Source organism: Maniola jurtina, chromosome 19 (assembly GCF_905333055.1).
Source record: "Maniola jurtina chromosome 19, ilManJurt1.1, whole genome shotgun sequence".
Lineage (NCBI taxonomy): Eukaryota > Metazoa > Arthropoda > Insecta > Lepidoptera > Nymphalidae > Maniola > Maniola jurtina.
Window position 1 is genome coordinate 11,336,268 of NC_060047.1, and position 24,388 is coordinate 11,360,655.

The window sequence follows — 24,388 nt, forward strand, 5'->3', positions numbered from 1 at the left end:
TAGTGATTGCAAAACAAGTAATCCAGTCTGAACACGAGGCGTTTGGCTGCGCAGTGTACAAAACTGATCTCAGCGAGGCTTGAGTTTTGGCTGTATGGTCAGCCTCAGAATTCGAGTAGCAATTCCGCAAAACTATTGCATAATTGTGAGCCGTGCCACGCGATCATGTTTATTGAGGTAATAAACGATTTACGGCGTTTAACTGTACCTGCGCAAACCGCTTGAGATTGGTCTACTTGTTTTGCGAACACTTTAACGTTTGCAAAGCTTATAATAAGCCCTACCTCTCATTTATTTCGGCCTAACGTAGGTTACTCCGTGATGATTGTTTACTCATTGCTTAATACTTTTCACTATTTAAGTATAAATAATAAAAGGGGACCGTAAAATGCACTCAAAATATACCTAACATCAATAGATAAAATATAGTAAGTACCTACCTTTAAAAAAAATCTGAAAATGTTAAGCAGGCTTCAGCACGCCGAGAATATCCAAGTAGAAGAGAGAATAGTGTCCTTCGTTCGAAAGTGTTTTTATGTCGATACAAAATAGTCTGAGAAAATTAAATAAACTAAGTCGCATCTTCAGAAAAAATTGGTGCGAACCTTCCATCCATAATGTAAAAAAAAACCATACTGTAGTTTTAAACAATCGTTAAAATTCCCTATCGAAGCGAGTGCTGCTAAAAAAAATTACGAGTACACAACTTTTCGTAAAAATCTCAGTAATGGTCGCTTTTACAGAAAAATCGTGTTGTCAAGTTGTGGCTTAGGTAATTTTATTTTAAAAAACCGGCCAAGTGCGAGTCAGACTCGCGCACCGAGGGTTCCGTACTCGGGTAATTTTGCACGATAAATCAAAAACTATTATGCTTAAAAATTGTGCTTTAAGTCCTAACTTCCTGCCAAATTTCATGATTCTAGGTCAACGGGAAGTACCCTATAGGTTTTCTTGACAGACACCACGGACGGACGAACAGACAGACAGACGAACAACAAAGTGATCCTATAAGGGATCCGTTTTACCTTTTGAGGTAATAAAATTATATAAAACTGCCACTTTGGCGCTCATCAGTTCGCTAGCGGTCGTTCGTCCAACTTCTCGGATATTCTCGGTGCGAATCTGAAGCCGTTTTTAAATATTAAAAATTGTAAGCCTTATAATAGACGACGTACGAGTAAGTGGCGAGTCAATAAATGTTAAAGAGGCTCATATTGTCTTGAATATAAATAATTGAAGCTGAATTGTATGGTATAATAATACGTGGAAGTTAAATGTTACGTCACAATAGAGGCTAAAGGAGTACGTAGTGGATGTATATTTTTGTCTAGATTATTGTAACGAATATTTGTAAATAAACATTTGCCAAAGTAATCGGTTGTTTTTATTATTCTTTTCAACCCTGCTTTAAAAAAAATTTGTACAACGTTTACGAGTAAAAAATATATCTACCTAAATGAATGGTCCTTGGAACCGGATCAGACAGGTTGTTTGACCTACGGTCGAATATTGAACTTTTTTCAATTCAAAGATTAGCCAATGTCAAGTTTGTAGTTATTTGTAACAAGTTAGTTAAACTATACAAGTATGGACCCCGTCTGTGCCGGCGCTCGCCGACATACGCAAGGCGCTTTCCAGTCAGTTTAAAAAAAAAAAACAACAAGGCCTTCTAGAGCGCTTTCCAGTCAGTTTAAAAAAAAAACACTCCAAAAAGGCAGAGCACGCCCGCCAGCTAACACCAACACAGACGAAGTCTTGAACATTTTTGTTCATTGTCATTTGTTGAAAAATATCAAAAATTATATAACTAGGTATGTTATTTTAATATAAAGAATGTCCCTAAACAGGTTCCGTATTCCGCAGTTAGTAACCAAAATTGACTTTTAAAATAACCTAATCTACTAAAATATTCTGAAAAAATCTAAGTAGGTTAAAGAAAATTTGTTCGATTAAGGGCTGATTTTTTATAACTAGAATTACATTAACCGAGGAATTTTCCCATTTTGTCAGATTTTAAAATGCCAAGACATGTTTCTTCCTCGGTTATTTTTTTTTAGATAGTCAATGCATATTCGGCCTTAAATAAAACAGGAATAAAAAAAAATCTAAAGCAAATCTCATTTATTTCCCTTATAGACTAATATTTTATAACAAATCCAAAGCTACCCCCCAACCTTTTCTTTTTCCCTGTCAGCATACAACTGTGAGTTTTTGACAGCTGAATACAGATTAAAAAGCAAATGTAACGCTTGTATCCTGTCATTCAATGTGTCACCTTGGACAGGAATGTCAAATAGAGCACAGACTAAGTCTACGTATTGGGATAGAGTGCAGTCTAAGTTGGCGGGGGGGAAGGCGACTTCGTTGAGGGTATCCTCCATTGTCTCTGGCCATTCTTCCATCAGGCTGTCTATGTCTGGCATTTTGCTAAAAAAAAAAACGTTTCACGTTAGTTATCTACCTAGTCTAGTTTACAGCAGACCCTATACTTATAAAAGACCCCTCTCCAAATTGCTGATGATCATGATTCCTTTACATTAAGTAAAAAATAATCATCAACCCATCTACGGCCCACTATGGAGCACGGGTCTCCTTTTAGAATGAGATATAACGTCCTCAAACGTGTGTGAAGTCTGCCAATCTACACTTGGCCAGACTTTGAGTAGACTTGTAGCCAAATCCTTCTCATCCTAAGAGGAAACTCGTGCTCAGTACTGAGGCGGCATTGAGTTGATGATGATGACTAAGTAGGTAGATATATTAAAAAACCAGTAAGTTGATGATGATGACTAAGTAGGTCTATTAAAAACAGTCAGCGTTTGGAACCCTCAAGTTTTAAAATAGGTACATTTCCAGTATTCGGCCGTCAGAATACTTCACTATAAAGTGTAGACATGATTATATTGTAACGCCTAACTATGTATTATCACAGGTATTATTATAACCATAAGCGAAAAATCATAGGTCTATGATTATAACAATAAAAATGATAAAATCTATGCACTTTCTCCAGCTTACTCAAACATTATAATTAGACACATTACGCCACACAATCCGCTAATGAAGGAAACTAGAGCGTAAACTTCATGGCACTGTCATTGTCAAGCGCGGGAATACCCTTATCTGTTTATTTCTTTTTCACTTTTCTTACATTATTTATTCATATACTTAGCAAAAAAAAGTATAATTTAACCAGCTAATGCCCGCGACTTCTTTCACGTAGATATAGGTATTTTAAAATCCCGTGGGAACTCTCTGATTTTCCGTGATAAAAAGTAGCCTATGTGTTAATCCAGGGTATAATCTATCTCCATTCCAAATTTCAGCCAAATCCGTCCAGTAACTTTTGCGTGAAAGAGTAACAAACATACAAACTTTCGCGTTTATAATTTGAGTAGGATGAATAGTAGGAACAATGGTAGATACTATTTTGGTTATAAGTAGGTACCTACTCAATTTTCTCTAAACTAAACTTAGTCTTGACAGTTCTAAAAGTAAGCAAACTATAACTATCCCTTTTACTTTTTTAAAAATACTCATAAAAAATTAGTTTTCCTGTTTCCGCGCAGATGGCTAATCTTCACAGAGACTAGCCATCTGCGCGGGAGATGAGTGCACAACACAGGTGCACTCTCTATTCCCTCACTCTCATTGCTCGATGGGATGAGAATGTGGATAAGATATAAAGTTTACCATGAGTATGTGAAGGTAGGTGGTGGTTTCGCCATGTGCAGCTCGCTAACGTCCTTGATCCATCGCTCAATGGCCTTGGGACTCTTCTCGGCGTTGTCGATCTTCCTGGTCAACTGAAAAGAACCAGTTTTTTGAATAGATAGATTTTCTTACAACCGAGAAAAACAATTCATATAAAAACCGGTCAAATGTGAGTCGGACTCACACTCAAAGGGTTCCGTAACTAACCATCGTAGAAGAAATAAAGATTTTTAATTTACTTGAATTTTTATTGAATATTTATTATTGGTCGTAATAGCGGCGATAGAGATACACATTTTGTGAAAATTCCAAATCTCTACATAGGTGGAGTCTGTCTGTCTGTCTGTCAGCGGACTGTATCTCGTAAACCGTAATAGTACGGCTTACGAGATACAGCCCGCTGACAGACAGACAGATAGACGGATGTACCTACTGCGGAGGCTTAGTAATAGGGTCCCGTTGGCAGTTGGCACCCTTCGGATACGGAACCCTCGAAATTGGTAGATAGGTATTTAAGTCCTGTCGGAAATGGAACCTGTTTTCATTGTGTTTCAGAGGCGGCTGCGACATTTTTTCGCACTGTTGCGCCAGTAAGGTCGTGGAGACCAAGCCGGACTCACTTGGGCCCCTGATCCGAGAAATAATGTACCGACGGCGGCGCGCCCCTTCGATGGCACTCTCCCGCTTAGGTCTTATGAGAGAGAGCGAGATAAGAGTGGAGTTTAAGTGATAGAAAGAGAGGCGTTCACTTAAGTCTTAGGCCGCAGCGAACCAAAACAGCTAACTTACTGGATTAAATCGTTGGACAGTGCACTGGAGTAATAATATAATTATTATAAAGTTATTAGTCCTACTTAATATTATAAATGCGAAACTTTGTATGTATGGATGTTTGTTACTCTTTCACGCAAAAACGGATTTGACTGACATTGAGATAGATTATACCCTGGATTAGCACATAGTCTACTTTTTATCCCGGAAAGTCAATGAGTTCCCACGGGGTTTTTCAAAACCTAAGTATATCCACGGGAACGAAGTCGCGGGCATCGGTTAGTTTATTAATAATACCTAATAATTAGATGCTTCGAACGAATTCTCTAGTGCAACGCTACGCAAAAATAAAATGACTTGAAGCTGATAAAGTCTGATTGATATGTTTGATCGCCATCCAGCGTTTAAATCCGGCCATCCCTGACCTACTTTGAGATAAATATCGCAATATCGTTTTGGTCTAGTGTAAAATATAGCTTAGCCCTCCGTCCTGCATTGTACTACTAATGGTTGGAGCCCTTTCAGTTTAATCATTAGTATACCTACTAAGTAGGTACCTAATAGTGAGATTTTTTTAGAATAATTAATAACTGTATGTAATGTACTTAGTAGACTCCCATCAGATTCTTCACACACGAGTCGACTGAGTTATACGATTATAATCGGGTGAGAGTGATTATAACCGAGATCTACGGCTTATCGTACTGGTGCCCTCCGAGGCACGAAGGATACGAAAGGGCCCAAAAAGACCTCTAAAGTCGCTCACTTAACACCATGGATTAACGTTGGCTACCCAGCGCAATCGACAGATATGTAAGTAAGTACCTACATAAACTGGGCGTTTTGATATTTTGACGACCTCAACGATAACGTACGCACAACAGACTGGTCTGGTCTGGTAGGAGGCTTCGGTCGTGGCTAGTTACCAACCTATCGGCAAAGCCGTGCCGCCAAGCGATTAAGCGTTCCAGTACGAAACCAAAGTAGTTTAATAAAACCTGTCATACCCCTTCCAGAATAGCCCACTTCCATCTTAGACTGTATCATCACTTACCACCAAGTGCGAGAGTCAAGGGCTAAAAGCTCTTCATTTAATTAACACTCTTCAGCTACAACTGCTACTGTATAATAATAGAGATTAGTAATTTCACAAGTATCTCTTGTACCTATAGATTTTAGCTTACCACAGTGGACTTGGCACTGGTGGTCTTGGACAGAGCTCTTAGCTGCAGGTGCAGCAAGGCTGAATCGCTTTGTTCTGCGGACGGTTCGTCTAGAACTGTTAAACCTGAAAAACAACGATTTAACACAATATAAAAAAATAAAAAGACGATGATGACAGCGACGACTCCTAATTTATGACCTAAACTTTGAATGTCTAAGCGTTAATATAAAATGCCTCGCAACGCCAATTTTTGAAGAACGGTTAGAAAATGTGGCACACAAAGTTCGCCAGAGGCTCTGGTATATTCAATTTAACATTCATACTAATAATAATAAATCTGTAATTAAGGGCCAGTTGCTAAGTAATATCAGGCGCGGTTGATAAAGTTACGTTACAGTCACCGTTAAACTTCCACCCACATAGAAAACAAAGTGGGTTGCACGAGTAAGTATTCACTGTTCTTGGTTAAACGTACAATATTTGTTAGAAACACATTTAGAAACCCCTGATATACAGGGGTTTTTTTGATGTTCAAGTCAATGATAGCACGAGCGCAGCGAGCGTATGAATTCACAAAAAATTTCGTTATGTCGATGACCTACCTAAGTTGTCAATGTGTTCGAGAGTCTGCTCGGCGAGCGGCGCGGCGCGCAGCGTGGCGGGCGGCGTGCTGACCTTGAGGAACGCGTCCGTGTCGCCCACGGCCGGCACGAACTCCGGCACGAAAGGAGATAGTTTCAGCTGGATGTCGATCTTCTGCGGCGTGTACCTCGAACATTCCAAATTATCCATACTCTAGTATTATAATTGCGAAGGTGTGTGTTTGCTAGCTTTTCGTGGTCGATCTAAGATGGAAAGCAACTTAAAACGATCTTACTAGATGTCACTACTATTATCTTCAATCACTCACTATGAAGCCTAAATCGCGCTAATGAATTGTCAATACTAAAAGCCTTATAGTTCCAAGACACAACAGTTGAGTCAGCTGGACCCCAAGCAGGATCCTCGGAGGAAGATTTTCCTATTGTTACGGTCAAACTCACAACATACTGTACTCATAGATAGGTAAATACCTAAATTATTATGTATTTTTGATTTTCTCTTCCAAAGACGTGCCATACTTAGTTTAAATTCTTTGTATCTAGATATGAACTTAAAACTAAAACTACAAGGCGTGAGGGTTCTAAACGCCTGGTCTGAGAAGGCCACAACGATTTTCTGGGAACGGACTCACTTCATGATGTACTGGAACACGTTCTCCATGTCGGCGGGCACCTTCAGGTCGTGGTAGGCCTTGGGGTCGTAGGCGCCGTCGGGCAGCGGCACGGCGCCGCGCCGCCGCGCGCTGCTCGCCGCCAGCGGCTCCACGCGCTCCACGATGTCCAGCCCTGCCTCCGCGCTGTCTGTGTCTACACATCATAGTTATTCATGATTGTTGTGCCCTGTCAGTTGTACCTATGGTGCAGGGTGTGCAATGCAGCGCGTACGGGCGAGGGTCTTCGAGGGCGACAATCACCGCTTGCGACGCCTCTAAAGAGTAAGTAGGTATACGTCACTTGTGACGCTCTCGGAGATCGCAGCGAAATACCCAATGCTCTATTGGCTAGGTATTGCTTCCCAACATCATTTGTAACTGTACCAGAATTTTCGATCACTGGTAAAAACATAAAGTACCTACATACTCAATTCTCCCATCTACTATCGTTCGTACTGCAAGGCATCGTCAAGGTCTGCATCCGTACGTAGTTGAAATTCCTCAGACATGTACGAAGCGATTTGCTTCCTCGTTTCTAATCCGAACTGCTAGGATATGGAACGCCCTTCCGGCATCAGTTTTCCCTTCCACTTTTAATATGGGTACCTTCAAGTCAAGAGTGAATATGCAACTTCTAGGTAAGGACGCCCCATCTTAGGCTGCTTCATTACTTGTTAGCAGGTCGGATTGCAGCCAAGCGCTATAGTTTATAAATTAAAAAAAAAATGATCTCGTGCCAACAGAGGGCGACAGCCGACAAGGAATTGATTGCCGTCTTGCGCTACGTGGACTAGAACCGACCCTGATGTACAACTTCAGATTTCGTAAAACTACCGAACCGATTTCTATATTTTATACAGCTAGTTATAGTGATTAGGGTAGGTATAGTGATTTTGTAATTGTTTTTCAGCAGAGACGTCATGGAGTGGAGTTCACGTACCGCGGTTAGTGCAGTGTAGAATGATTCCAGCCAACGAACTTAAGAAGGTGGTAGGAAGTTGACAAATGAAGAAGGCAGCCGTGCATGGTGGCCAGTAGATACAGCATTTAAATAATTTTTAAAAGTACTCGTAGATAATTCAATTAGTAACCTGAATTAGAAGAATCATGGTTTTTACTCGATTGCCTCGACACATCGCTATTTCCTTTTGGTTTCTGTTTTGGCTCTTCCTCATGATCAGACTTTCTATCCGGAGACTGAAAATTAAAGATTTGATTTTATGTAAGAATTCCTTTGTGGACAATAGGTAAAAGGTACCTAGTACCTACTTACTCTACCTAAAGATAATATAATCATACCTACCTTAATATTTTATGTAGGTATGCCTAGCAACGACAGAAATATTTTGTTGATTTTCGACCCATGGATTTTAAAAAAAAATACCTATGGACCTAGCTGTCTCACCATTCTTCACCAATCGATACTTATATAGATACCTACAATTTATCTGGACAGAAATTCGCACCTGTTTAGACTTTAAGAGTCGCGTAGTTTTGCGTAACAAAATATTGGCAAACATATCGGTCATATAAATAACTCCAAGATTAATTTGTAAATTGAACTCTACATTGTGAGTTTGTGACGACTAGTGAAACACATCCATTGTGCAATCCGTCCATTCTCAGTTATATTCCTACCTAGTTGTGCCAAGCCCATGGCCAAGCCATGATTTTCCGGGGTAAACATTTGCCTATCTATACCACTTTCCGAAAAAGGTAGATAATGGCTAGAAAGGAAGGATTTATTTACTTAAGAGAAGGAAGAAGTCAGAGCTGCGGCAGTAGTAGAGGCCAACAAGGCCTATTACCTACTGTCTGGAGAAACGAGGGGTTTTAACCGTAAGAGTCCAACCCTTCCGATCCCGATGTCCATGAAGATTTCTCTTCATTTGGTACAGAAAAAGGTATACCCAGGTATAACCTACCTGATCTTCCTCAGAAAGGTTCCCAAACTTCTCAACTTCTGATTCACTTTCGCTCTCAGAATCGAAGTCGTGTCTCGCCGTGTGTCGTACTGGGGGGTTGAACTTGGCCATGGCGGCTTTCACAGCTTCCTCGTCGGACGTCGGCGGGCTTTCTATTTCTCTAGCGTTCACCTCCACGGTTTCGTCATACATTCCCTGGGATACGCCGGAAATGTCCTGTCTCGTGTACGACAGGGTTTGACAGTGCTTGTGGTGTTTGTCGCCGGTTGCCATGGCAACTGCGACCCCCCCTCTGACGACCCTTCTGATATCAACGACCTCTATGTAGGACTACTACGCACAAGATGGGTTATTCCGAACAAAAATTCTTGAAGCTGCAACTCGCTTACAAGTTAGACAGGTACAACTCTCAGTCCAACGTCATACTAGTTTTGATAGCTTCATAAAACACGATTTTTGTTTGAAAAAAGAGAATTTTAGTTCAATATGAGCTGGTCCGGATGTCGCGTTGGATTGGCAAGTGCTTCGGAAGTGCATCGTGGAAGTGGGGCGTCCTGGTTTCTTTGTAACTCCTCGCCTGGTACTGGGAGGCACGGGGCCTCGCGTGTGCTGGTGACATACCTACTTACATGGTTTGTACATTAGGTCTATGGGACTAGGTTTCATAGTACATACAATACCTACTTATCAAAGAAGTAAGAACACGGAAATGTATTCACTTCAATTTCATTTTAAAAGTATCTACTTGAGTATTAGGCAAGTATATTTACAAAAATTAATGTGTCCGTCTGTTTGGTAGGTATAGTTACGTATGCTTTCGCGCCGAGTCCATTCGATTGAGTTGAAACTTGAGTACCGACTTACTACCTACCTAATAAGAATATACAGTGTAAACTCCATGTAACGTCACTCTATTTAACGACAAACTCCCTTAAGCGTCGAAATCAATTGGCTTCGGTTGGTTTAGCTTGTCTTTCATACCATGTTTCACTCTACATAGCATTACACCCACTCTCAATAACGACAACAATTGAGTAATAAAAAGTACCTTTTAAGTTGCTAAAATTAGTAAAAACTGCGCAGCTGTGTACGATCTATTGTCGCTTTATTATCCTAGCCCGCAATAAACTCGACTGTCGGCATCATGCATACGGAACATTCTAAGAAATTCGTTCTTTTGTTTACAAATTGGGATTGCTTGTACGTGTACACTGTTGTTGACCATGACTCATGAGTAGGAGTCATGGATTATCTATACCTTATCATATTCTTAGTTGCTCACAAACTTTCTAGCGTTCAAATAACATTCTTTTTTATGCACATAAATATACTTTTTCTTTTTCTAATTCTGATGTTTCTTCTCTCCATTTAACGACAACTCTCTATAACGCCATAAAATGCACAGTCCCTTCGGTGTCGTTATATAGAGTTTATACTGTATTTTCATCATGATCAACCCATCGCCGGCTCACTACGGAGCACGGGTCTCCTCTCAGAGTGAAAAGGGTTTTGGATACAGTCTACCACGCTGGTCAAGTGCGGATTAATTAGCAGACTTCACACACCTTTGAGAACATTATGGAGAACTCGCAGGCATGCAGGTTTCTTCAAGATGTTTTCCTTCACCGTTAAAGCACGTAGGTATATTTAATTATTGTGGTACCTACTTAAAAAGTTAAAGGTGCGTGGCACGTATCGAACCCTCGACCTGCGATTAGGAGGCGGACGTTCTAACCACTAGGTTATCACAGCTATATGATATAACCTATATAATAAGATAACACATTTTTGTCCTCCGTGGACAATAATAACTAAGTATACCTAGACCGTCGTCTGCGCAGTATAGGTACATCTATTTTGGCCTAAGTTGCGTGGTTGCATGAAATGAAAAACTTATTTTGTGAAAACTATTTATTATGTTAAAATTAAAATATACAAGAACATCTAATTTATAAAACAAATATCGGATTCAACTAATTTGAGTGGGATTACCGGGATTACTGTTTTGTTACCTACTTAACTGTAACCCTAGTACGAGTTCGTCGTTTTTAAAAACGGAATTCGAGATCGAGGTCCTCCAAACAGTCATAGCAAAAAAACAAAATCCCAGTAAATAGTTATCAAAACTTGCGAAAATAATAAAAAATAAGGATACCGTTGATTTTGAAATAGTAACAAAAGGCTTAAGGAACATGTTATTTTGAGAACCGTCATTGAGACGAAAACTCGAAATAGAGGATCTAACTCTAAGGGCGCTTGTACACGCTAAGAAAATTTGCCGTTCCTGCGGCAGACAAGACAAATTCTTCGTGTAGACGACAAGAATTTTGTCTGTTCCACACACGAAAACTTTTCGTGTCTTCCGCAGACAAGACCAATGGAAACGTGTACACGACACGATTCTTTTCGTGCAGTCGACAGTCGGGCGTAGGGCGCGCAAGTAATAACAAGTGTAATCAGTGAGTTTCGTTTATTTATATAAATGTTAACTACAAAGCAAAAAAGAATGATAATTGCATATTATTATTATAACAAAATAAAAAAGGAAACAAAAAACAAGAGACTTTACTGGGTTCATCCAATTATACAAGAGAAAAATGAGTTTGGCGGGTTCATTACCCTTTACCGTGTCATGCGACAACATGAGGAAAAATTTGTGGATTATTTTCGCATGAAAATGTCTACGTTTGACAAGCTTTTGACAACAATAGAAAATAACGCACAACGCACAACAAAAACTGGGCTGGCTCAACCCTACTACACCGCCCCCCCGCCGCTCCGCAACAACGTTCGCCGCGTCGTGTCTTGCGCAGACAAGATTTTTTTCGTGCACCGCTGCGAGCAGTGTACACAGTTATTTTCTAGTTACGACACGAATTCTTAGGTACGCCCGGCGTTTTTTCTTAGCGTGTACAAGCGCCCTAAGAGGATCTACTCAGCCTCATTCACTGGTCTCAAAATAAAACAGCCCGTATGGTTTTACGGTATTGTATTTAAGTAGGTACTTACAATATTGCGTCATCTGTCGTTTTTATACACACCAATCAAAATTATTAAAAAATATTTAAGATTTCTTTAGACATGCACCTAATACTAAATGAAAATAATATGATGGGGTATTTTACACACCTTTGCATCAAAAATATTATCCGGAAAATTGTTAAGAAGTGGAATTATTTACCTACCTAGACACTATATAAAAATATTTATAGTTTTAAGATATAAAAATTATAAGTCACACATTTTAATAGGTTTAATTAATTATACAAGGTAAGGTAACCAGAACGCTAGCAAAAACGAAGACAGGTGATAGTACTGATGATTATTACTGTTAAGGTACCAGTACAGGTAAGGTACAAAAAAAACGCGAAAGAAAATATTTAAAAAATTCTGTATTTTTAAAAGTTCAGAATATATTGCAAATAAAACATCTGACTGACGCTAGAGGTCAACGAACGTTACGTAAATAGGTTACTCAGAGTCAATGCCGCGTCCTAGGTAGGGCATTGACCCGAGTTTTGCACGCTATACGTTGCGTGTTTGATAGCGAAAAACACTGAATCTCAAAAACAACAAGATAAGGCAAATGGGTATTGGATAGTAATGTAGAATAATAATAACCCTAAGTTTTTGCTAGCGCTCTGGTTACGCCTTGTGAATTATTATTATTATAATTAATTATTTAAGCTAATATCTAATACTAGCATTTTTCACAATCTTTTAAAGATATAATTACAAAAATATTATTTTGTTAACCATAATATAAATCCAAAAATATGTAACTTGTTTTATATTAAAATTTTAACTGTAATACTAGGTATAGCTAATTATATTAATCAAAACCATCAATACGATATTTGCAAGATTTTGATTGCACAATATTACTGCTGTGTGTTTCAAATAATCTTATTACTACTTATTTCAAGTAGGTACTCAAGTCATGCATCATGATGTACCTGAAGGCAAGTTTTTAATGAAATATTCTTGCACTACTTGCAATAAATACAAAATTCTTCTTTATTCACTTCACCAAAAAATAGTAGATATTATTTTAAATTTATATTATTGGACCTTACAACTTGTAAGAATAATAGTATATAAATAGGTCATGGTACATATCTGTTACTTTATCTATACTAATAAATAAAATTGGAGTGTCTGTCTGTAATTTCGAAATAACTACCTCATATTAAGCTCATATGGTTATTTGAACGATACCATAACTGAATCACACGTTTTTAAAATTTTTGTCTGTCTGTCTGTCTGTCTGTTTGAAAAGGCTAATCTTTGGAACGGCTGAACCGATTTTGACGGGACTTTCAGAGGCAAGTAGAGGATTGACCAGGGCGTAAAATAGGCTACTTTTTTAACCGACTTTTAAAAAGGGAGTTGTGTTTTTCTACCTATGTACACCGAAATCTCCGAGATTTCTGAACCGATTTGCGTCATTTCTTTTTTAATCGATAGAGGAACTTTGCGACATTGTTTCATAAAAAATTTGGAGTCCAACTCCTCAATCCTGATGCTGCAGGGGATCTGACCAATCCACGCTGGCGAAGCTGCGGGCATCAGCTAGTTAAAATTAAAATCAAAACTAGATAAGTGAATTAAGAAAAATTAAGACAAGAATAATTGTTACATAGTTGAGAACTTTTGAAATAATGTCTTTAGGTAGAGATATATTTACAATTATAATAATAAGTATTATGCCCAGCATAATTTAAAAAACATATTTAGAGTTATTATAGTCATCACGTAATATTAAAATGTCACCATGATAAAATAAAGTACAAAATCACTTAAAACCTCATTCTTTGAACACAGACTAATAGCATAAAGATAAATGAGCCCCCGAAATAATTGAAGATAAACACTATAAAATAATAATTAGATATTAGGTACATAATAAGTCGTTGCTATTGCTAACAAAATTCAATGTGGAGTTAGAAATTTTTGGATTGCATGAAAGTGTAACTAGTCATAGTATCCAGTACTATATACTAGGAAATAGAAATGTTATGGTTGTCTGACGAAGCTCACGAAAACCATCCACGTTCTCGAGATGTGTAAACTTGTAATAGGGGTCAGGATTCTTATGAACATATGTTTCCGAGGGCTCCATTAATCTTTTTCTTTAGTCTGTGTATAACATGTCCATAATTACGAAATTTATAAGTAAAGATTCGAAAATGTATCACAATCGGCAGTCTTGCTTATTAATAGTATATTTTGAAGGCACGACTTTAAATTCGCTGGTAGATTTTAAACTTAATGCAACTTATCTTCAAATAAGTGCACAAGCTCAAAAAACAGTCGAGATCACAGGGTCTCTCTCTCTACATCTAAGTGACTACTCATATGACAACTGTTTGTATAACTCATCCAACTTTATTGATGAGTTCGTCACAAATCGCAGCTAACTCTTCATTAGCTTTACTCTTCTGAGTGAGAGATTCTTCTAAAGACGTTATGTGCAACTCTTTGCGTTTTATAATAGCGGTCAGTTTTAGTACTTCGGCGTCATGCGCTTTGTTCAGTTTCTCTAGCTCCTGATTGGCATGGTTCAACTTCGATGTCGCGTGCTGTTTTAGCAAATCGTAATTCTTTTGCATTTTCACCAGATTTTCGTCAAATTCTTTAAACGATCTCTTATAACTATCTTCGTTTGCTTTCATGTTCAGTATAATTTGTTTGCATTTTTCATACTTGCTATGCAAATCACTAAAGGATCCCTCCATACTAGCCAAATGGGCTGTTTGCTCGTCCCTCTCATTGATTAACCTCATCCTTTCTTCTGCGTTCCGCTTCTTGTCTTGCTCCATTTCAGCGACCAAACTAGCTATAGTCCTCTCATACTCTTCTACGACAATGGCCATGCTCTTATTAATTTTTGTCTTCTCAGCTAAACGTTCATTTAACATATTGACTTTTTTTAATCTTTCCTCGCCGTCGTTCTCTAAACTTCTCACTTGTGACTCTAATGTGATTAATCTCTCTCTTAATTCTTTACTTTCGCATTTCAAACTATAAACGTGTAGTTCCTTCTCTGCTAATAGTTCTCTAAGTTGAACAAGAACAATATTAGCCTCGTGGTTTGTACTGGCATCCGCCGTAACATCCTGGTCTAATAGAGATGTATTACCACTCAGAGATAGCAACCTGTCGATAACAACCATGGCAGGAGATGCGAAATTTAAAGATTGTCTATTCGATTTCGGAGTAAGTGATATTCTTGGAGTAGCAACTGGCTGCTTGGCCATAGCAGGATTTACTACCATCATAGGTTTGGACACAGTACTTATTATTTCTTCATTGTTTAATTCAGGCATAGACGCAACATTAGAAGGACCCGCCATAGGTTTTTCATCTCGTGCTAATTTTACTAAAGGCGCCCTCGATAATTTTTTTGGTGTACTTTGTCTCTTTTGAATTGTACTCAAAGCAGCTAGGACACCATCCGATGAAACTCTTTTAGCAAAAAGTGGATCAAATTTAAGGAACAGGCTTTCTTTACCACTGTCTGCTACAACATTGCTTTTGTTTTGATTTAGTAAGAATTCGAATGCCTCAGCATCGATGAAAAGTTCACGATTATCTATATCTTCGTTGTTTGAAGTTGCAGGTAAAGCTTCACATTGCAAAATGTCTTTTTCGATTTCCGGCACTTTGACGTCGTCGTCCAAATCCTCAGCCTCGAAAAACGGTCCCTCAATTGTATCCTCGTCTTCGGTGTTGAGTACACGAATACTTACATCTTTGTCTTCAGTGTTTATTGATGAAGAAGTTATGTTGCTTGTGTTAGACAAAACTTTCACTTCATTTTGGGCACTATTTTCAATGCAAATTGTTCCATTTTTATTATTATCAATACATACATTCAGTTGCTCAGTTTTAAATTTGTTTCCAATTATGTTATCTGATGCAATTTCAGTATCATTTCTGACGTTCAAAGGCTCTTTGAATTCTATTGGTGGTGGTGTCGCACAAATTCTTGATTTTGTGGCAAACGGATTAAAGTTCATATCATCAATTTCTGATCCATCAAAAATGATTTTTGGTTCCGGATTATCATTTACATTTTGTTCAGTTGAAATAATATTTTCATTGGATTTATACAAAATTGATTGATTTTCAAAATCTGACGAAGTTTTAGTAAGTGTTGCAGTATGAGTATAATCAATCTCACTTTCTAAAGAAGGACTAATCTCTTTTTGAATATCTTCTTCTTTTGAAGCTAAATTGTTGACATTATCCACATTTTTATTTTCATTTATAATATTCTTCTCAATGTCTACTGTATTACTGGACCTTTTAGCTTTACCCCTCTTCAGTCTATCTATGGATGAGTTAAATTGCTTTTTATTAGCCTCAGGTTTCTTTCCCTCTGGTTGAGACATTCGTCTATTTGGTGGTCTTCTTGCCATTTCTATATTTTTTTGGTTATTATTTACTTGTGTGAAGGATCTATTTGGTGTTCCGGGTGGAGGTGACATTCTAATGTTTGTTTTTGTTGCGAATGGATTCTCAATTTCGTCAAAGTTAATGTTATATCCTTTTCTGGAGAATTTCGGAGAAATTGGAGGAGAACTGGTTATTTTAATTTCTGTCTCAGGCGGTGTTTCCAAATCATTAGCAGGTACATTGGAAGTTAAATTCAATTCACTTACTGATACATAAGGGCTGTTATTTGCAGAGGTCACGATTTCATCGTCAAAAACTTTAGCATTTATATTATCTTGTGCATGTATCTTTTCATTTAATATGTCTGTTTTTATTTCTAGATCATCTTTTTCTATATTTTTTACTGCTTGAACAACATCTGGGAGTGTAGCCGTTGGTTTAATATTTATCTCTGGCTGATTTTCTACCTCTGAACTAGTAAAGGTATTGTTAAAGTTAATAATTTCATTTGTTCTTGCAGGCATTTGTTGCGATTCTTTGTTACTTGTGTCTATATTCAAATCTTGCAAACATGATGTTAGATTAGTCGATAACTGAGCAAATGGTATATCATGAATAATATCACTTTTCACTGTTGCCATCTCAACATCTAAATTGGAATTAGTTTGAAATTTGTCCAGAGACGAATTAAAAGTATCATTGCGTGAAATATTTAAATTTGGATCATCAAGTAATTGGAATGGTTTGGATGAGATAGTTTTATCTATAGCTTCTTTGGTGTTTTCAGTGTTACTAGCAATCTTTGCAACAGAAACTGTTTTTTCGCTTTCGATTTCTGACATTACTCCAACGTAATTTTTATTTTTGACAGAACACAGATCTAGTAAACTATCTTTTTCAATTTCATCATCATTTGGAAGCGGTATATTGATAGGCGAATGGTTCTTCAAATCAATGTCTTTATTAAGTTCTGATTTGGTGTCAATGTAATTTTGCTCACTTCTACTATAGTCTACCTCTGCATGGGTGTCTGTTTTATTTCTTTCAAATGTCAGATGATTATTTATTAAATTCAAATCAGGTTCTAAACTGTCCATAGCTATATCTAGAGTACTTTCAGTTTTTTGTATACATGGCATAATGTGATTATTTATTAAACTTGTGATAGGTTCTTCATTATTTTCACCTTTACAAATATTTAACTCACATTCTGCTGCAATGTTTTCTTTTTCATTAGGTAAGTGAAATGAATCACGAATGTTTACATCTACATTCATGTTATATTCAGAAGTCTTGTCAATTTCGTTATTTTGTAAATGAACTTTTTCAATTACTTCCTTATTCTTAGTGCTTGTTGTATTTAACTTACTATACTCATCTGCATAATCGTCAGAAACTAATGTCTTTTCATTTAATTCTTCAATTATTTCGGATATTTGATCCATTTCAATCGAGTTTCTGATATCTTCATTTATGTTTTCATTATTTGTGATAATTACAGTATCATTCGTTGCTCCATTTTCATCCGGGGAACATTCTTCACTGGTATTAAAGATATTAAAATCTGAAATTTTTGATGCCTTTTCAAATTCCATATCTAATTTTTCAGTATTATTTGAAACAATGTCATTTTCAAGATTAGCTAAGTTTATTTTGTTCAATAAAAGTTCATCAATTTTAAATAATATTCGGGTTGTATTGCCATCATCAGTATCTAAATTTATTGCATTTTCGTCTTTGATAATCATGTTATTAGTAGGTAGATTTGGTGCACTTGTAGTTATTTCAATTTCGAAATTCTTGGGATCTTTAATGTCATTAGTGATTTGAGTGATCGATGCTTTGTTATCCTGTACGGACTGCTGTATGTATGATTGGCTTGTAGCTACTGAACATGTAAGATCATTTTCTATATACTTTTCAAGAGATACATTAATATTTTCAAGGACCTGAGATTGATGGATTTTTGTAGTACAAGAATTATTTGAAGGTGAAACAGAACTGATAATATTACTATCATTAAGAGTGACATCATCTTGGGTGATATGGTCTTTAACAGGGAATTCGGCAGGTAAATTAGTGGTTTCAATGACCTCTGGGAATGCTTTATTAGTCATTTCTACAGTTGGTTTACATGAATCATTCTGTATGGCAAATTCCGAAGCTTCAGGCAGATTGTTGAGGTCATCTAGAGGTGTTTCAGATGTTAAACTATTTGTTGCAATGGTGAATGATTGTCCTATTAATTCTGTTGTTTTATTATCAGCTACTATTTCATTATCATTAATTTTGTTTGACTTATTAAAGGGTTCAATGAACTCTTCAAGGCATACCTCATGAGGTATATTATCAGTTTGAAACACTACTGGCGATATTTTATTTTCTGGTGCAGTTTCAAGTATGTATGATTTAGTTCTCGTAAATGTCGTCTCACAATCTACAAACTCATTGTCAGAGTCAACACCACTCATTTCATTGAAAACTATTTTAGTGTCAATATCATTTAAAATTTTATCTTCTAAGACTGATTTATATGAAAGATCTGCAGTAGAAACATCCATATACTCGACTGTAGTGTTTATTTTACCCATATCACTATTTTTCACAGATAATTCTGGATTTGAATCAATATTTAATGGACTAGATTGAAACAATGTCTTATGTATGGGTATTTTTTCATGCTTGAAAAATATTTCAGTCTCTTGCCAATTCAATTCTCTTTCCAAACCTTCATTAAAAACTACACTTTCTTTTAAGGGGCTGTTTCTTTTTGAAGAATCTTTTGAGCATTTAATATAGCTGTTAGAAATTGGTGTGGAGGATACCAGTTGAGAGTTTATTGAACCTGTTACTGCTGTTTCTTTAGCTGGAGTCTCAAGGTATGGATTTTCATGAATGGGAACAACTTCTGAGGTGTGTTTTGAGGTGTTAATATTATCTTCTACTGTGCTGCTATAAGGTGTAGAAGCTGTTACTAAAGAATTTGGTGAGCTATCTTTTGCTGGATCCTTATGGCATTCGTTTTCATGGCTGGCATCATCTTCAGATGGTGGGTTAGGACTGTGTGATGATCTGAACATACTTAATACACTTTTCAGACCCCTCATTATAGGTGACCCATCACTTTTGGGTATCTCTTTAGTTGGTGTTGTAGCTTCTGGTGTTTGAACAGCTGAAGATGATGTACTTGGCAATGAGATATTGTCATCATTGTCCGTCCCAGAGATAGTTACAGTTACATTACCTAAAACAAAAAATCTGTGTGAAAAAGTGAGTAAAATGAGATGGTAAATTTTAAGTAGATTTATTTTAAAATAACTAATTACTCATAATAATTTAAATGCTAAAATAAGATATATTTTTTATTGATTAAGATGTCAGCCACCTATTAGGGAGGTTGTGGCCTCAATCCTAGGCACACACCTCTAACTTTTTATGTTATTGTTTTAAGCAATTAAATGTGATTTGCTTTAATTGAAGTAATTACGATGAAGTAAAACGTTGTGAGGAAACCTGCAAGCCAGAGAATTCTCTGTAATATTCATAAAGGTGTGTGAACTCTGCCAATCTGCAATTGGCCAACTTGATGAACTCAATCCTTTTCATTCTGAGAGGAGACCCCATGCTCAGTAATGGGATATCAATGAGTTGAGATGATGATGATGACTATTGAAAAGCTCTATGTAAGTTTGTATAAAAAAGTTTTTTCTATTTTATTTAAGTAATTGTATCCACTGAAGCGGAGCGAAGATGTGTTTACCAAACCAGTCAAATTGTTATTTATAGATGATATAAAAAAATTATCACATCTATCAAACAAGATTATCTGCCTGCTCATCACATCTCCGCCCATCACTGCTTTACTGCTTTGGAGGCTATCAGGCCTTAAATAAAACAAATAAATAAAAATGAATATTTCACACAGTTGTCCATTTAAAATTTATATTTTTACAATAAGTAAAAATAGTAAAAAGCATTAAATTAATTTGATAAAATAATTATACCAAGCTAAGTTAAATTCAATAATGAAATTTTTTTTAATTTAGATACAAAGTAAGCACTTGACTGCAATCTCATCTGGCGATAAGTGATGATGCAGTCTAAAATGGAAGGCGGCTAACCTAGAAGAGGTATACCAGTTTTTATTACACCCATACTTTGGTTTCATACACAGTATTGGGATGTATATGGGACAGTATGGAGAAATCCAAAACCATAGAAAATACAGGAAAACTGTCTCAGGAAACTTAGGTCTTTTGTGTGAAAACAATTTTGGCATACACAATTTTTTTTTCAAGCATGAGTTGTACATAAAAATCCATGAAATTGACTAAATTTTTTTAATGACAATCAATTCAGTATGCCTGAATATCGTCACCTAAGATCTAACACAATACATGTCAAAATTAGCAACTTTAGGAGAGCAAAAATCTTTCTATTTTCTATATCTATATATTATTTCTACTTGGGTTGTTTGATGATATTGTGCTGTTACTTTTTAATTTCTTGACGAATTTCAATTGGGTGTTTTCTTGTGTTGGTTGGTGGGTGTTGGTGGCTGATTGGCAATAACAACACATCTCTTTAGTGAATTGCACTACACATTGGCTTTAAGCAGCACATCTAGGCAAGGAATGGAATGTGCAATTCTTTGGTATAAATGCATTTTTAATAGAGAAACAGGCATATAAAATTTATAATTACCTTCTCTATCACAGGATCTTCTGTCACTTTTTGTGTATAGGATCGTTGGTAGAGCCTGCAACGGTAGCTTGGGGGATTTGAGTACATCAGTTTTCATTGCTGTTGAGTTGAGTGACCTGGTCAAATTATTGTCCATAACCACAGTACTGTTTAAGCTGTTGGGACCCGAATCTCCTTTATAATTGGCTGTATAGCTTCGCGACATAGGAGAATTGGCTGGAGTGATGGAATATCTTAACTTCATATTGAATTCAGAGTCATCAAGTTCCTCATACCCTTTCTCTGTACTGGGGGTCTTAGGGAACACATTGATATTGTGTAAAGAGTTCTCCTTATCGTCAGAGTCACTGGCGATGTTATCAACGTCCATAGGCTCCACTTGAGCCATTTCACACACTGTTTATACTATACACATACAAGAAACAAAATATAGGCGTATATTTCTAAACCGAAGCGCACCACAAAAAAATCAGTCCAATGTTTACAGTAACTGATTTTAGTCCACACTTCACAGTTTTCACTTGATTTCTAAAATGCAAACTGAGGCGACGCGGTATGTATGTCATTTGAAAACAAAAATGTCCGAACACGCAACACACTATTCTATTTTTATCCTTTTTACTGCAATGTAACGCGCGCTTATGGCGCGCCCGAGGGAATCTTGCCAAGTTGCCAAAAAAGAAAATAGGATAATCTCACTCACAGGCTCCGCCGGTTAGCAAATTTAAAAAACCGTTTGAAAAATATTTAACTGTCAGCAGTGTCAATGTCAGAACTCAAAGAGTTGAGACGTCAGTGTGCCGTAATTTGTCTATGGTCACATTTAGGCGCTGTACACACAAACCAACTTGTATATTCAGCTATTTTTAACCGACTTCCAAAAAAGGAGGAGGTTCTCAATTCGTCGGGATCTTTTTTTTTTTTTTTTTATTTTTTTTTTATATTTTTTATGTATGTTCCCCGATTACTCAAAGACCCCTGGACCGATTTGGAAATTTTTTTTTTTGTTTGAAAGGATATACTGTGCAGGTGGTCCCATATAAATTTGGTGAAGATCTGATGAATATCTTCGGAGATGAAGAACAGAACTCCTCAATGGATAGGAGCAAATTGCTCGCGATCAGTGTAATAGCTTAGTAAACAGTAGGGTTTTAACTGGGCACAGCATATTATAGTACAGTGGGGCCACTAAAAATTGTGAAATAAAAAATTTTCAAAAGAAAAATAAAACCGACTTCAAAAACGAAAACACTAAAAAGTAAAAAATAACTTTTGTTTAGCTACACGTGTAATGCACCTAGGTATGAAGTCGGGCGAGCTTCACTCTTGGATATCTAATTTTGTTTTAATATGCTCGCTCGACTTCATACCTAGGTGCATTACACGTGTAGCTAAACAAAAGTTATTTTTTACTTTTTAGTGTTTTCGTTTTTGAAGTCGGTTTTATTTTTCTTAATTTAAAAAAATGTTTTATTAATTTAATCCTGTTAAAGTTCTTTGATAGATACCCATTCATGTCCGAAATAAAACATAAAGTTTCTGTAAAGTTCCTATTTTATTTCAAATATTTTAAACTATGGCAGCATTTTGTCTATATCAGACACACGCCCATAGATAAAGCCACACATGCCAGATATAAATTTATGATAAAATCTGTTCGATTGTTAAACGTCATACTCTTCCTTCTCGCTAGGTTATGTTTTGTCTATGGTGCCATATTCAAATCAAAATTTGAAAACAAATTGTAATTTGTGTACTTTATTTATTATTGTGTTTTTAATTATTTGCTCGCCTGCATATTTTGGTTGAAATTCGTGAGCTTTTTCAAATGGTAAAGTATTACTACATATTATAGCAACAACTGATATTCAGCAAATAAATAAATAAATTTCAAATAGCTCTTTTACATTGTTTTAACAACAAGGTTCCAATGGATACATTACATACATACATTCCAATCATGGATACATGCCAATAAAGTGGCGATAATTACAAAAGAACTTATTTTTAACTTACCTACTTATTTACAAAGCAAATACCTATCATACAAAATCAATTATACAATTGGAACATTGCCACATTGCATTTGTACAATTTTGCTATATTCTTAAAGTGTTCCTTTTAATATCCAATCCAATCCAATTAATCAGCCTGCATGCGTCCATTGCTGGACATAGGGCTTTTCAAGTAGAATGTAGTGATTATATTCTCTTCGTTTTCAAGAGCGCGCCAATAAACGCGGTCCTCCGCCTTCCTGAACTACCCGCTCCCCGCCACCCTCTTCGGTTCATCGGCCCAGCCGGTCAGAAAGTGATCCTTTTAATATGAAAATTCCAAAAAAATATATAAATATTGACTAAGTACTCCTAAATTAATAAGTAGGTACTACTTCTAAGACCTAATTTTATTAATACGAATATTAATCCAATTATAACTGTTTTCCTAGTCATCAGTTTTGTTTAAGAAAATTAAAATGCTGTAAACATATATTTATTATAGTATTAGTATTTAATATAATGCTTACTAAATTTTTTATGCAATGCGAACATACCTTTACCAAGACAATTACCCACTTCTGATTGGTCCTCTCATCATTATGTCAGTGCAATGTCACAGTCAAATTACAGCATTAAAGTGATGTACATGAAATACCAGTTGGCTTGTTACATTACTGAACGAATGTTGTGTTACAGTTTTTTTTTGTAATTATTTATTAAAACCGGTTTCGTAACAGTTTGCTGACATCAGCTTAGTAATTTATTTTAGTGAATGTAAGTTTGCAAATGGTTTTAAGTACTGTTTGCTTTGCAGTATAAGTATTATTGTTAAGTATTTTTTATCTCTTCTTTATCTAAACTTTTAATTGCTGCTTACATTTGGATTGCCACCATCCAGGAGATAAATTATTTTATTTCAGGATATTATTATAGAAGTGGCAACCCTAGGTTATTTAATATGCCAATCAAATATGTGTATCTATTTATTGCTTATTTATCTTCAATTGATTTACCTTTTTTTCTGATAAGTAATTATTATGTGTGAACATTTTCTTAGAATGATTATTTTTATTTATTTTTCAGGACATAACATGGAAATTGAACATGGCATACCGGTAAAACTTATATTTTTTGCTCAATCTAGAGAATTAGCTGGTATAAGAGAGACAACCCTGAATTTACCAAAAAAAATCTCATATGTACAGCTACTAAACTTGATTACGAAGAATTATAATTTAGAAACAATAAGAAATAATATTTTGCTAGCAAAAAACGAGGAAGTCTTAGCCGATAACAGAGATATAGAAATAAGGGAAAGTGATAATATTGCTGTGATTCCACCATTGAGTGGTGGCTAAATATTTTAACTACAAGAGAAAAATTGTCTGTGGTTTAAAAAAATTAAGCTAGGGTTGTCAAAGATCTATACACTTGATAATAATACAAAGTATTCTTT

General features: G+C 36.3%; 3 protein-coding genes across 5 annotated transcripts; 1 reads left to right on the forward strand and 2 right to left on the reverse strand.

Annotated features, from left to right (window-relative positions):
* Positions 1-2,106: 2,106 nt before the first annotated feature.
* Positions 2,107-9,232, reverse strand: LOC123874862 (intraflagellar transport protein 46 homolog). Its single transcript, XM_045920401.1, has 7 exons — positions 8,831-9,232; positions 7,997-8,102; positions 6,885-7,059; positions 6,253-6,419; positions 5,670-5,773; positions 3,694-3,806; positions 2,107-2,427 (listed from the first exon to the last, which is right to left on the reverse strand). The coding sequence occupies exons 1-7, from the start codon at positions 9,101-9,103 to the stop codon at positions 2,163-2,165; spliced, it is 1,203 nt and encodes a 400-aa protein (XP_045776357.1). The 5' UTR covers positions 9,104-9,232; the 3' UTR covers positions 2,107-2,162.
* A 4,797-nt stretch (positions 9,233-14,029) lies between these two features.
* On the reverse strand, positions 14,030-21,674 carry LOC123874854 (reticulocyte-binding protein 2-like). 2 transcript variants are annotated; one of them, XM_045920382.1, is made up of 3 exons: positions 20,936-21,674; positions 14,177-19,475; positions 14,030-14,133 (listed from the first exon to the last, which is right to left on the reverse strand). In XM_045920382.1, the coding sequence occupies exons 1-2, from the start codon at positions 21,321-21,323 to the stop codon at positions 14,209-14,211; spliced, it is 5,655 nt and encodes a 1,884-aa protein (XP_045776338.1). In that variant the 5' UTR covers positions 21,324-21,674; the 3' UTR covers positions 14,030-14,133; positions 14,177-14,208. The 2 variants fall into 2 exon arrangements, with proteins under 2 accessions (XP_045776338.1, XP_045776337.1); XM_045920381.1 differs by having other exon boundaries at positions 14,030-19,475.
* Positions 21,675-22,597: 923 nt separating this feature from the next.
* Positions 22,598-24,373, forward strand: LOC123874870 (molybdopterin synthase sulfur carrier subunit-like). 2 transcript variants are annotated; one of them, XM_045920418.1, is made up of 2 exons: positions 22,598-22,766; positions 24,016-24,373. In XM_045920418.1, exon 2 carries the CDS (start codon positions 24,024-24,026, stop codon positions 24,288-24,290), a length of 267 nt encoding a protein of 88 aa, XP_045776374.1. In that variant the 5' UTR covers positions 22,598-22,766; positions 24,016-24,023; the 3' UTR covers positions 24,291-24,373. The 2 variants fall into 2 exon arrangements, with proteins under 2 accessions (XP_045776374.1, XP_045776373.1); XM_045920417.1 differs by lacking the exon at positions 22,598-22,766 and adding an exon at positions 23,559-23,706.
* The last annotated feature ends 15 nt before the right edge of the window (positions 24,374-24,388 follow it).